The following is a 14,457-nucleotide window of genomic DNA, read 5'->3' on the forward strand; positions in this document are numbered from 1 at the left end:
CAGAGTTGGTAGACAATATTCTCTGCCAACGACAAGCTTACAGTCAAGAGGGGGAGAAAAATACTAAGCGCTGGGTTAGATGCAAAATATTCTGGTTCCACGTGGGCTCACAGTCTAATTAGGAGTCTAAATAGGAGGGAGAACAGGTATTGGATCCCAATAGAGAAGCAGTGTGGCTCAATGGAAAGAGCCCGGGCGGCGCTTAACAAATACCATTATTATTATTATTATTATTGGGAGTCAGAAGACATGGGTTCAAATCCTGGCTCTGCCAATTGTCAGCTGTGTGAGCTTGGGCAAGTCACTTAACTTCATCATCATCATCAATCGCATTTATTGAGGGCTTACTGTGTGCAGAGCACTGTACTAAGCGCTTGGTAAGTACAATTTGGCAACATATAGAGACAGTCCCTACCCAATAGTGGGCTCACAGTCTCCGTTACCTCATCTGTAAAATGGGGATTAAGACTGTGAGCCCCACATGGGACAACCTGATCACCTTGTATCCACCCCAGCGCTTAGAACAGTGCTTTGCACATAGTAAGCACTTAACGAATGCCATCATTATTATGATTATTATCTGCAGATGAGGAAACTGAGGCACAAAGAAGTGAAGTGACTTGCCCAAGCACACACATCAGGTAAATGGTAGAGAGAGAGGGAGTGGTAGAGAGTGATAATTAGTTAAGAACAAAATATAAGCTAAGGTATTTACTAATAGGTAACCTGATTGTCTATTGATGATCTGTCTTTTTCATACACCAATGAGAATCAGCAAGCCTAATGGACAGAGCATAATCCCGAGACCTAGGTCCTGATTTTGGCTCCACCACTTGTCACTGTGTGACCATGGAAAAGTCATTTAGCTTCTCTGTGCTTGAGTTACCTTATCTGCAAAATGGGGATTAAGACTGTGAGCCGGTTGTTGAGTAGGGATCGTCTCTATATGTTGCCAACTTGTACTTCCCAAGCGCTTAGTACAGTGCTCTGCACACAGTAAGTGCTCAATAAATACGATTGAATGAATGAAAGACTGTGAGCCCCATGTGGGTTATGGACTGTGTCCAACCTGATTAGCTTGAACCTATTCCAGTGTGTAATAAAATGCATGGTATGCAATAAGTGCATAACAGATACCGTTTTTAAAAAATTGTTACTATTGGTCAGGGAAAGTGACTGCTAATTCTATTGTATCATACTCGCCCAACTGCTTAGTACAGTGCTCTGCACATAGTAATCACTCAATAAATACTATTGATTGACTATTGTTTTTTTGAATAATAATAATAATGATGGTTTTTGTTAAGCACTTACTATTTGCCAAGCACTGTTCTAAGCGCTGGAGTAGATACAAGGTAATCAGGTTGTCCCACACGGGGCTCACAGTTTTCATCCCCATTTTACAGATGAGGGAACTGCGGCACAGAGAAGTGAAGTGACTTACCCAAAGTCACACAGCTGAACAAACTGGAGCTCCTGCACACCAACTTGGACACATACTGCATCTCTTCCTCACAAGTCTCTGAATCACTGCTCTCCTCAGCAACTCTGCAATTCTACTCTCATGCTGCTCAACCCCCTGTCCCCCCACCCCTCAAAACTGTCCTTCCCACAGTATGAACTCAGATTTCTAGCCTTCCTCTTCTTTTCCCTACCTCTCTTCCCACCTGCAATCTTGCACTTCCTCATTCTTCCAGGACATCTCCACATGGATATTCAGCCGATACCTTAAACTCCATATATTTACAACTGAAATCGTGGTCTCTTTTTTTTAATGGTATTTGTTAAGTGCTTACTAAGTGCCCAGCACTGTTCTAAATCCTGGGGTAGATACAACGTTATCATGTTGTCCCTCATGGGGCTCACTGTCTCAATCCCCATTTTACAGATGAGGTAACTGAGGCACAGAGAATCAATCAATCAAGTGTATTTATTGAGCGCTTACTGTGTGCAGAGCATTGTACTAAGTGCTTGGGAAGTACAAGTTGGCAACATATAGAGACGGTCCTTACCCAACAGTGGGCTCACAGTCTAAAAGGGGGAGACAGAGAACAAAACCAAACATACTAACAAAATAAAATAAATAGAATAGATATGTAGAAGTAAAATAAATAGAGTAATAAATATGTACAAACATATATACATATATACAGAAGTGACATGACTCTCCCAAAGTCACACAGCTGACAAGTGGTGGGGCCAGGATTAGAACCCATGACCTCTGACTCCCAAGCCCATGCTCTTCATCTGCTGTCTTGATCATTTTTGTAAAAAATGATGTTCTGTACGTGTCTTTTTGCTTCTCAAAAAAACCTCCAATAGTTACGTAGTTCCCTCTCTCACGTTAAACATAAACTCAGTCAATCAGTGTTATTTATCGTGTGCTTACTGGGTGTAGTCATGTGTACTAACTGCTTAGGAGGGTAAAATCAATCAGTGGTATTTAGTGAGTGCTTACTGCGTGTATTGAGAGAGTACAATGTAAGTGAGTTGGTAGATGTATTCAATTCAGTTGATAGACAAGAATCCCTGCTGTCTAGAAGCTGATAATCTAGTGGTAGAGACAGAAATTAAAATACATTATAGATAGGGGAAGTAGTGAAGAATAAGGATGTGTGCCACCCGCAGCACTGAGTTACATATATTTAAATTATATATTACAAAGTACTTATTCATTTTAATATCTATCTCCCCCGCTAGAATATAATCTCGTCATGGACAGGGAAAGTGTCTGCTAATTCTGTTGTATTGTACTCTCCCAAGTGCTTAGCCCAGTGCTCAGCACATCGTAAGTGCTCAGTAAGTATTATTGATTGATTGCCTGTGCATAACTGAATTGGAGGTAGGGATAGGGTGAGTATCAAAATGTTTAGGGGTGGAGACTTAAATGCATAGGTGATGCAGAAGGGAGGAAGAGAAAAGTGGGGAGAAGAGAGATTAGTTTTAGACATTGCAAAAGGGAGGGAGAATAAGGTGGGGCAATGAGAGGTTCTTTGCAGAATTCTCCAGAAAAATTCTGGAATTAATGATGATGGTATTTGTTAAGCGCTTACTATGTGCAAAGTGCTTAACAAATACCATCATCATTAATTCCAGAATTTTTACTTTGTCCAAAGCACTGTTCTAAGTGCTGCGTTAACCAATCTTGGATAATCTCTGGTGAGTTCCCTTCTTTATTTTACGTGATTTTCTTTGTATTGCTGTCTGTCTCCCCCTCAACTGTTAGCTGGCTGTGGGCAGGGAGCGGGCCTGTTCATTTTGTTGTATTGTTCTCTCCCAACTGTTTAGTACAGTGCTCTGCACTTAGTAAGCGCTCAATAAATATGATTGATCGATTGTAGTAGGGCTTTGAAAATAGGGACAAAGGTAGTCAGATTGGAAGGGGGAGAAAGTCCCAGGTAGGAGTGAGTGAGATCATGAGCAAGGGGTTGAAGGTGAGAGAGAAGAGATGGGGCACAGTTAGTAGTTTGGCGATAGAGGAGGAAAGTATGCAGACTACACTGTTAGTGAGAGATGGGCAAGGAGAGTTCGAATGGCCAGAGCTGACTGAATGCCTTAAAGCTGATGGTGGGGGGGTTTCCATCTGATGCCGAGATGGATAAACAACTATTGGAGGTTTCTGAGGACTAGGAAGATGTGCACAGGATGATTTTTTTTTTAGATAAATGATCTGTGCAGCGGAGTGAAGTATGGTCTGGAGAATGGACAGGCTGGAGGCAGGGAGGTCAGCAAGGAAGGTGATACAATAGTCGAGGTGGAAAATGACAAGTAGTTGGACCAGTGAGATTGTAGTTTAGTTGGAGTGGGAAGGGCAGATTCTAGAGATGTGCTGAAGGTAGAATCTACTGGATTTTGTAACAGAGTGAAGTTTCTGGTTGAATGAGAGAGATAAATTGAGGATAATCTCAAAGTTGCAGGCTTTTTATAGTATTTGTTAAGCACTTACCATGTGTCAGACACTGTTCTAATTGCTGGGTTAGATAAAAGATAATCAGGTTGGATATGGTCCCTTTTGCACATATGGTGGCTGCTGTGATGGGAAAGTCTGGTGGTGGTGTCTACAGCTATGGGAAAATCTAGGGGAGGACAGAATGTGGGTGGGAAGTTGAGTTCTGTTCTGGACATAATAAATTTGAAAGGAGAGATGTCCCAAAGGCAGGAGGAAAGGTGAGATGGCAGAAAATCAATCAACTATGTTTATCAAGTTGATTTGTACTTCCCAAGCGCTTAGTACAGTGCTCTGCACATAGTAAGCGCTCAATAAATACGATTGATGATGATGATGATGATCAAGCGCTCACTGTGTGCAGAGCACTGTTCTAAGTGCTTGGGGGAGTACAAACAACAACAGACACATTCCCTGCCCTCTGCGCGCTCACAGTCTAGAGGAGCTCACAGTCAGAGATTGGGATTGGAGAGGTAGATTTGGGATTTAGCTACTTAGAGGTACTAGTTGAAGCTGCGGGAGCAAATGAGTTCTCATTTGGGTGTGGATGTGGATGGAGAATAGAAGAGGAGCTAGACCTGAGCCTTGAGGGACTCCCTTAGTTGGGGCTTGAGAGGCAGAAGAGGAGCTGGTGAAAGAGACCGAAGAGGAGCAGCTGAAGAGATGGGAGGAGAATCAGAAGAGGGCAGGGTCAGTGAAATTTCTGACTAGTGGTTTTAAGACACCCATCATCAGTGATGGTATTTGCTGAGTGCTTCCGAGAGTACAGTGCTGTAAGTAGTTGACGGTACTTGCCCCCAGTGTGCTTCCAATCTAGCTGGGGAGACAAACGGTAAAATAAATAAGTAATAAATTACATCATAAAATAAATAAAAATGAATTAAATTAGGGAACGCATCAAAATGTAATGATATGTACAGAAGTGCTGTTGAGTACCTACTTAGCAGTTACGGACTCAAGTGCGTACTTGTACTTCCCAAGCGCTTAGTACAGTGCTCTGCACACAGTAAGCGCTCAATAAATACGATTGATGATGATGATGAAGTGCGTAGGTGAACCAGTAGGGAGAGAAAATAGGGTGGTAAACTGAGAGGTTAGTCAAGGGAGGCTTCCTAGAGGAGGTATGATTTTAAAAGGGTTTAGAAGACGGGGATGGTAGTGACCCATCAGATATGAAGGGAGTTCCATGCAGTGAAGGGGCAAGAGCCAAGGGTTAATGGTGAGAGAGATGAGATCCTCTCTTTGCCCTTCCCAAGATTACCTCTTCACTGTGCCTCATTCTCCATTCTCCTCTTACCAAACCCTTGCTCACTTGCTTCCTCCTGCCTGGGATCCTCTTCCCACAAAGCCACTAAATCACAACTCTTTCCATACTCAAAGTCTTTCTGAAATTTCACCTCCTCCAGGATCCATTTCCCAAATCATGTTTCCTCTCTTCAGGTCATTTCCTCCCAACTGTTCAGCTCCACTGCACGCATCCACATTTCCATCTCTGCCTTCTCTTTTTTGCCAAAATCGTTTTTGATTTTGTTTTAATTGGTTAGATGAGAAACTCTTTCAGGGCAGGGATCCGGCCTTTTACCTCCATTGTATTTTACCAGATGTTGAGCACAGAGCTCTGCAAATAGGAGATGTTTCTTTTTAAGGTATTTGTTAAGCACTTACTATGTGTCAAGCACTGTTCAATACATTCAGTTGTATTTATTGAGCACTTACTGTGTGCAGAGCACTGTTTGTTCTGACGATTTTGACACCTGTCTACATGTTTTGTTTTGTTGTCTGTCTCCCCCTTCTAGACTGTGAGCCCACTGTTGGGTAGGGACTGTCTCTATATGTTGCCAACTTGTACTTCCCAAGCGCTTAGTACAGTGCACTGCACACAGCGCTCAATAAATACGATCAAATTAATTGAATGAATGAATACTAAGCAACTGGGAGAATACAATACAACAGACACATTCCCTGCCTGCACTAAGTGCTGGTGTAGATTCACATGAATTAGATTGGACAAGGGTTCCTGTCCCACATGGGGCTCACACTCTAAGTAGGAGGGAGAACAGGAAGACTGAGGTGCAGAGAAGTTAAGTGACTTGCCCAAGGTCTCACAGCAAGCAATTGGCCACACCAGAATTAGAACCTAGGTCCACTGACGCCCAGGCCATGCTGCTTCTCTACACTAAATAATAATAATAATAATAATAATAATAATAATGGCATTTATTAAGTGCTTACTATGTGCAAAGCACTGTTCTAAGTGCTGGAGAGGTTACAAGGAGATCAGGTTGTCCCACAGTGGGGGCTCACAGTCTTCATCCCCGTTTTACAGATGAGGGAACTGAGGCACAGAGAAGTGAAGTGACTTGCCCATAGTCACACAGCTTACAATTGGGAGAGCTGGGATTCTAACCCATGACCCCTGACTCCAAAGCCCGGGCTCTTTCCACCAAGCAACGTTGCTTCTCATGCTTAATATGCTTTCTACAATGCTCCTCTATAGATGCTAAGTAATAATAATAATATTGGTATTTGTTAAGCGCTTACTATGTGCCAAGCACTGTTCTAAGCGCTGGGGTAGATCCAAGGTAATCAGGTGTCCCACATGGGGCTCACAGTCTTCATCCCCATTTTACAGATGAGATAACTGAGGCCCAGAGAAGTTAAGTGACTTGCCCAAGATCACACAGCTGACAAGTGGCGGAGCCAGGATTAGAACCCACGACCTCTGACTCCCAAGCCCATGCTCCTTCCACTAAGCCATGCGGCTTCTAAATGTACACCACGGATTTGATGTCCGGTACACCTTCGCACAGACTCAGTTTCCCCACGTTCAGGGAGGCTGTTTGGTCTCAGGAGGCCACTCGGATTTGGGAATCTCTGGGAGGCAAGAGAACGAATGTTCTCTCAAATGCCCCGACAGCAGTGGGTTGCGCTGCAGATTCATTCATTCATTCAATCGCATTTATTGAGCGCTTATTGTGTGCAGAGCACTGTAGTAAGCGCTTGGGAAGTACAAGTTGGCAGCATATAGAGACGGTCCCTGCCCAACAACGGGCTCATAGTCTAGAAGGGGGAGATGTCCGCAGGCCAACACTGGCTGATGGCTCGTAAAAGCCGATTGCTGCCACACGGGCCTTGCAAAACTGCCGCGGCGCTATCGAATATATACATGTGACATGGCATCCTTCTCATAGCGTTTCCTCAATTGGAATAAAAAAAGAAACCTGTTCCTACCGTATTTTCAAATTGTTCTTTATGACTTGAAAACTGCGAAAGCGATACAATGATTTGCAACTTGATAAATGTAAAATGGTGGTAGTCTGTGAAGTGCTTGGTACAGTGCTCTGTACACAGTAAGCGCTCAATAAATACGATTGAATGAATGAATTTATTACTCTATTTTACTTGTACATGTTTATTCTACTTATTTTGTTAATATGTTTTGTTGTCTGTCTCCCCCTTCTAGACTGTGAGCCCGCTGTTGGGTAGGGACCGTCTCTCTATGTTGCCAACTTGTACTTCCCAAGTGCTTAGTACAGTGCTCTCCACACAGTAAGCGCTCAATAAATACGATTGAATGAATAAATGCCAGCTTGTACTTCCCAAGCGCTTAGTACAGTGCTCTGCACACAGTAAGCGCTCAATAAATACGATTGAATGAATGAATGAAAAGGTTGCTGTGATTTGCTTTCCGGCTCCGTCTCTTACTAGAAGCTAAGGCCTACCTCAGAAACCGATGTAAAGTAGCGTGTCTTATCCCATTTAGTCAGTAATCTGAAAAAGTAGTTTTAAGACAAATAGTTCTTTATAAATTTTTTGCAGAGAACGGCCAAAGTGCCTTAAAATTGTTATTATTTCCAACAGTAATCTTAGAGGTCTTTGATCAAAGAGGTAACGTCTTCCAGTCTTCTTTAGTAACACACTATCAGAAAGAATTTCCTTTGGATAATGTAGACTGAAGATACCCCGTGCTGGAAAAACCCTTTTTTTCTTATTCCTTCTGAAATGTGGAACCTATCATTCATTCAATCATATTTTTTGAGCACTTACTGTGTTCAGAGCACTGTACTAAGCGCTTGGGAAGTGTCATTCTCTTGGTTCTCTGGAGTAGCACCGAAAGTAATGGATTTTTTTTTAATGGTATTTGTTAAAGTGCTTCATATTCATTCAATCGTATTGAGCGCTTACTGTGTGCAGAGCACTGTACTAAGTACTTGGGAAGTATCATTCTGTTGGTTCTCTGGAGTAGCACAGAAAGTAATGGATTTTTTAAAAAATGGTATTTGTTAAAGTGCTTCATATGTGTCGAACACTGTTCTAAGTGCTGGTGTAGTTACAAGGTAATCAGGCAGGAGACAGTCCCTGTCCCACATGGAGCTCACAATCTACGTAGGAGGGAGAACGAGTATTCAATCCCCATTTTGCAGTTGAGGAAACTGAGGCCCAGAGAAGTTAAATGACTTACCCAAGGTCACAGCAGGCAAGCGGCAGAGTTGTGATTAGAACCCGGGTCCTCTGGCTCCCAAGCCCGTGCTTTCTCCAGTGGGCCACGCTGCTTGCCATTTTATTATTATCTGAAGAAATGGATTTACAAAGCTGAATGTGCAGAATGGGGCTGAGCTTTTGGCTTTGTCACTTTCTCCGTTTTGTAGTTTTCCACTTTCCCTCAGTTTTCTAGCATAATAGTAGTTCCTCTAGCTACTTCCCAACAAAATGCATAGTCTAGATGTCAACTTTTTGGAAACTGTTACCATATTCCATTTTGGGTTATAGTGGGCGGAATCACTTTTCTTCTTTGTTCTTCCTTCATTTTTCCCTAAAGTGAGAGTTTTGAAAGTCGATGATTTTTCCCTTGAACACTTCTTTTCTTATCTACTCCTTTGTTTTCTTCTTTCCTGTGTTCCCTTAATTATAACCTCCAGATCATCCCTGCAATAGTGAGGGCTGGAAAATGAGCAGTTTGCTCCCCAAACATCAAACCCACTCCCAGTTAGACAGCAGTATTGGAACCATCTCGGGTAAACCGAAAATCTAATGTTGCTTTAATGACCGGCCTCCTAATTGACTATGCAATATTATTCCCACCAGGAACCCAGGCTGTCTTAATTTATCCTCCGCCCGACAAGAGGTTTCCAATAATAAGCGGTTGCTTTTAAATAATCCCAAGTGAGTCAGATGAGCTAAATATAAGCGAATCTGACCACTGTGCCCTCCTGCAATGTTCATAGTATTTATTTCTCTTTTGTCTGAAAGGTGTCTTCAATTTTTTTTTTTTCCAGGGTCGATGACTGTCATTTCTGTGAAAGCTGTCTCCGGCATGATCGCTTTCTCCGTGATGAGGCAAATCCAGCTCACTTATCCCATCTTCTATGTCATGCTTATTATAATGGTTGCGTCTTGCGTTTTCCAGGTCAAGTAAGTTACATTCAGGTTACTCTGTAATTTTACTCCACACATTCACCCATATGAATTCTCCCATGTCTCCAGATGATGACTGCCGTTGAGTCTTGATGTCTAATAAGCATTTATGGGGCTTGCAGCTTCCATGTACATATAGTCAAATGTTTTTCTTATTTTCTTCTTACTGTTTGAGCTTTTTTTGGAATGCTGCATAAACCAGGAGAGTGCACTTAGATACCTTCCTGTTGCTCTTTGCTCTTAATTAAAATCTGCTTCAGACATAAATCAAGTGGATGGGTCCACATTTTGTTATTTTATTTTTAAAAATGCTAAGGATAGGAAATCCAGGAACGCTCTTGTTCATTAATTAGAAGGCAGAAATCAAACGGGGTGGAAATCTTTTCCTCAGATCTTTGCAACTTCATCCAGAAGTCCTCTCCCTCCCGTGGGCTATTAAGTGATTGTTTTATAGTGCCTTTGGGATCCAGTAATGGTGGCATGGTACGTTTAAAATTTTGTCTGCTTTCCTCTCCCACTTTGATCCTGTTCCTTTTGTTGCCCAGCTTGATTTTTCTGCCAGCTGGGCTCCTGTGCGTGAATCACGTAGTCCTGAAAAAGAAATTTTCTGTTCCCCCAAAAGTATCTCCCAAAAGACCATCCCAGCAGGCCAACTTCAGTACATTCCACTGTGAGCTGGGGAATGTCAATCAGTTAGTCGATCTTATTTATTGAGCACTTACTATGTGCAGTCCACTGTACTAAGTACTTGGGAGAGTGCAATATAACAACATTCCCTGACCACAGCGAGCATACAGTCTAGAGGGGAAGACAGACACTAATTTAAAGAAATAAATTACAGCTTTGTACATAAGTGATGAGAGGGGGAGATGAATAAAGGGAGCAAGTCAGGGTGACACAAAGGAGTAGGAGAAGAGGAAAGGAGAGGCTTATTCAGGGAAGGTCTCTTGGAGGAGATGTGCCTTCAGTAAGGCTTTGAGGAGGCGGAGAGAGTAATTATCTGTCGATTATGAAGAGGGAGGGCATTCGAGGCCAGAGGCTGGAATATCATCGGCCTCCCTCAGGAGAGGGGACCTTTCTCAACTGCTCCCAAACATCAGAACCCATTAGACGTCAAAGCATTTGGTTCCTCTCTGACCCCATCAACAGATTCGATTCATGAGCTTCTGAAGGAAGAAGTTGGTGAGACCTTGGAGAAGCCCATTCTTTTGCTCCAAGTTTTGAAGTTTACGTTTTCATTTCATAAGAAAGACCAATTCCCACCTCCTCGATGTTTCTCCCGAGCACTGGTGTGCTTTCTTGTAAGAAGCAGTGTGACTTACTGGAAAGAGTACAGACCTGGGAATCGTTGGACCTGGGTTCTAATCCCGTCTCTGCCACCCGCTTGCTGTGTGACCTTGGGCAAGTGACTTCACTTCTCTGTGCCTCATTTTCCTCACCTGCAAAATGGGGATTCAGTTCCTGTTCTCCCTCCCTCTTAGACTGGGACCCTCATGTAGAGCAGGGACTGTGTCCGACCTGATTATTTTGTATCTACTCCCAATACCTCAGTGCTTGGCCCACTGTAAGCGATTAAAAAATACCACAGATATTATCATCTTTGGCCATTTCTAGACTGTGAGCCCATTGTTGGGTGGGGACCGTCTCTATATGTTGCCAACTTGTACGTTCCAAGCGCTTAGTGCAGTGCTCTGCATACAGTAAGCACTCAATAAATACAATTGAATGAATGAATGTTGCCAACTTGTACTTCCCAAGCGCTTAGTACAGTGCTCTGCATGCAGTAAGTGCTCAATAAATACGATTGAGTGAATGAATGAATGTTTAGTGGAAAGTCTTTTGGGACTTGTCAAGAAGCAGTGTGACTTAGAGGGTAGAGCACTGGCCCAGGAGTCAGAAGGACCTGGGTTCTAATCCCAGCTTGCCACGTGTCTCCTGTATGACCTTGGGCAAGTCACTTTGCTTCTCTGTGCCTCATTTGCCTCATCTGTACATTGGGGTTTAAGAATGTGAGCCCCATGTGGGGCAGGGACTGTGGCCAACCTGATTAACTCATATCTAGGCCAGCACTTACAACAGTGCTTGGGACATATTATGTGCTTAACAAGTATCATAATTATGAATTATTATTATTTGGCACTATAGGCTTCATTTATAGTTCTGTAAGGGAGGGACTGTTGCCATGGGAAGAAAACTGCCTTCCCATTGCTGCCTCTCTGGAGATTGTTGAGGAGAGCACTTTTTGGTCTGAGGATAGCAAAGACCCCAGTCAGCTGCAACCACAGTAACTCCGCAACTTAGTTTAGAAACTGAAACAAATGGAGAGCTAAACTGTTCACACATGTGGTATAAGGCTGTAAGCTCATTTGGGGCAGGGAACGTGTCTGTTAATTCTGTTGTATTGCACTCTCCCAGGTGGTCTCCACAGAATAAACACTCAATAAATACCATTCATTGATTGATATAAGGCTGGAACACTAAGCACTGCTTCAAAAATAGGCAGCAGACTCTCCTCCATCTTTCTTTTTAGCGCACAACTTGTAGAGGAGCAGTGATAGTGTTCCAAAGATGTGATATGTAACAGGTCTCGGGGCCCTCCCCGTGGCTTGGAGAAGCAGCGTGCCTTAGTGGTCAGAGCATGGGGCTGGGAATCAAAATAATCTGGGTTCTAACCCCAGCTCTGCCCTATGTCTGCTCTGCGACCTTGGGCAAGTCACTTAACTTCTCTGGGCCTCAGGTACCTCATCTGCAAAATGGGGATTGAGACCGTGAGCCCCATGTGAGACAGGGACTGTGTTCAACCTGATTACCTTGTATCTACCCCAGCACTTAGAACGGTGCTTGGCACGTAGTAATCTTTTAACAAATACCATCATTATTATTGTTGTTATTATTATTTTAATAATAATAATGACACATTAAGCACTTACGATGTACAAAGCACTGTTCTAAGCACTGGGAAGTTACAAGGTGATCACGTTGTCCCATGTGGGGCTCACAGTCTTAATCCCCATTTTACAGATGAGGTAACTGAGGCACAGAGAATTAATTAATTAATTGATGATGGCATTTGTTAAGCGCTTACTATGTGCAAAGCACCGTTCTAAGAGAAGTTAAGTGACTTGCCCAAAGTCACAGAGCTGACAATTGGTGCAGCAAGGATTTGAACCCACGACCTCTGACTCCAAAGCCCGTGCTCTTTCCACTGAGCCACGCTGCTTCTCTGTAACATCTTAAAATCCTTCCAGAACAAAACATGGCTTTAGGCGATGATTGATTGCTTTTCTTTATTCATTCATTCATTCAATCATATTTATTGAGCGCTTACTGTGTGCAGAGCAGTGTATGTACTAAGCGCTTGATGACTGTTTCTGGTTTAGCAAGAACAAGAAAAGCAATTCCGTACATCAAATGTCTATCACTTGTGACGGCTAATTTGGACTGTCCTATTTAAAGCACTTTTCTTTGTTTTCCAGTTCGTGAACTTCTTAAAGTGACCCCTGACCTTGGCTCAAAGTATCTGAAGTCTAAGATTCAGTGACTGTCTTCTTTTGTAGGTTCTTGAACCACACGATGCAGGTCTACAGTCCAACAACAATCGTGCCTCTCAACTTGGTGTTCTTCACAACCAGTGCCATTATTGCAGGCGAGTTTCTACTTTTCTCACATACGAGCTTCCTACTCTTCCTATTTGAACTTTTCTGATTCTGAAGCACGGGATTTTCTTTTTCAAAGACAGAGGCATAATTCTGGAGAAGCCAATATGGTAGTATCAAAATGTTGTATATCAGTGAGCTTTTCTAGGTAACCAAATAGTAACGTTGTCTATTGTACTGTTGTACTTGCTAGCTGTACTGGTTTTCAGTATTTTTGGACAAAAACTTAATGCATTTTCTATATGAATTTGGGTTTCTCGATTCCCTGATAAGAACAATGATTTTTGTGGTATTACAAGGCCATTTGACACTTTACCGGTCATGTTTGATAAGCAGCGCGACCTCGTGGGAAGGACCTGGGTTCTAATCCCACCTCCGCCACTTGTCTGTGTGTGACCTTGGGCAAGTCGCTTAACTCCTCTGTGCCTCAGTTTCCTCAGCCCTAAAATGGGAATTAAATCCTACTCACCCCATTTTTTAGGCTGTGAGCCCCATGTGGGTAAACTTGTATCTATCTACCTTGTGCCTAGAACTGTGCTTAATACTAGTAAATACTTAACAAATACCATTAAAATGTCTACTCATTGATGTTATTTAATATAAGGTATTTTAAGCTAACAACCATAAAATCAAATCAAAGCTCTTTAAAGAAATAAGTTAAGCTATATTTGATTTTTTTAATGAGAAACATTAGAGAATTCAGTACCTATCCTCCCTCCTACTTAGCCTGCCTGCTTTGGGTGGGATAAGGACTGTGTCTCGTATCTACCGCAGTGCTTAGTGAAGTGCTCGGCACGTAGTGAGTGCGTAACAAACATTATGATCAATAGTAATAGTATTTGATAAAACCCAGAGCATGTTGACATCAGTCTCTCATTTGATCCTCACAAAATCCCCAAGAGGTAAGTTGGGACAGGGGTTATTATCTCAGTTTCTCCAATAGGGAAAAGGAAGGCCTAAGAGGGATAACTGCCTTTCATTCATTCAGTTATATATTTATTGAGTGTGTACTGCGTGAGAACCACTGTATTAACTGCTTGGGAGAGAACAATATAACAATAAACAGACGTAGATCACAAAGTGACACAGCTGAGACTAGATCCCAATCTCCCAACTTCCAGCTCAGGTTTCAATCCACTGCATCAATCAATGGTATTTATTGAGCACTTACTGTGTGCAGAGTACTGTACTGAGCGCTGGGAAGAGTACAGAATAACAGAGTGGATAGACATATTTCCTGCCCACAGAGAGTTTACAGTCTAGAGGGTGAGCTTTCCGTCTAGAGGACATGGTCTTTCTCTAGAGCGAGTTCCAAGAGTCTTTAGATTGTAATCTCCTTGAAGCCAAGGAGCATGAGCCTCCGCTGCTCAATAAATACCATTGACTTATATATCAGTCCATCAGTAGCATTTATTGAGCACTTACACTGTGCTTGGGTGA

The 14,457-nt window shown here is 42.6% G+C and overlaps 1 protein-coding gene across 1 annotated transcript in view; it reads left to right on the plus strand.

Moving 5' to 3' along the window:
• The window catches only part of NIPAL2 (NIPA like domain containing 2), a 116,808-nt gene that overhangs the window by 93,126 nt on the left and 9,225 nt on the right, over positions 1–14,457 (plus strand). The window contains exons 7-8 of the mRNA XM_038745637.1: positions 9,223–9,358; positions 12,919–13,007. Coding sequence (XP_038601565.1) covers positions 9,223–9,358; positions 12,919–13,007 — 225 coding nt within the window. The remainder of the gene's footprint in view (positions 1–9,222; positions 9,359–12,918; positions 13,008–14,457) is intronic.

This window comes from Tachyglossus aculeatus, chromosome 4, assembly GCF_015852505.1.
Source record: "Tachyglossus aculeatus isolate mTacAcu1 chromosome 4, mTacAcu1.pri, whole genome shotgun sequence".
NCBI classification, from domain to species: Eukaryota; Metazoa; Chordata; class Mammalia; order Monotremata; family Tachyglossidae; genus Tachyglossus; species Tachyglossus aculeatus.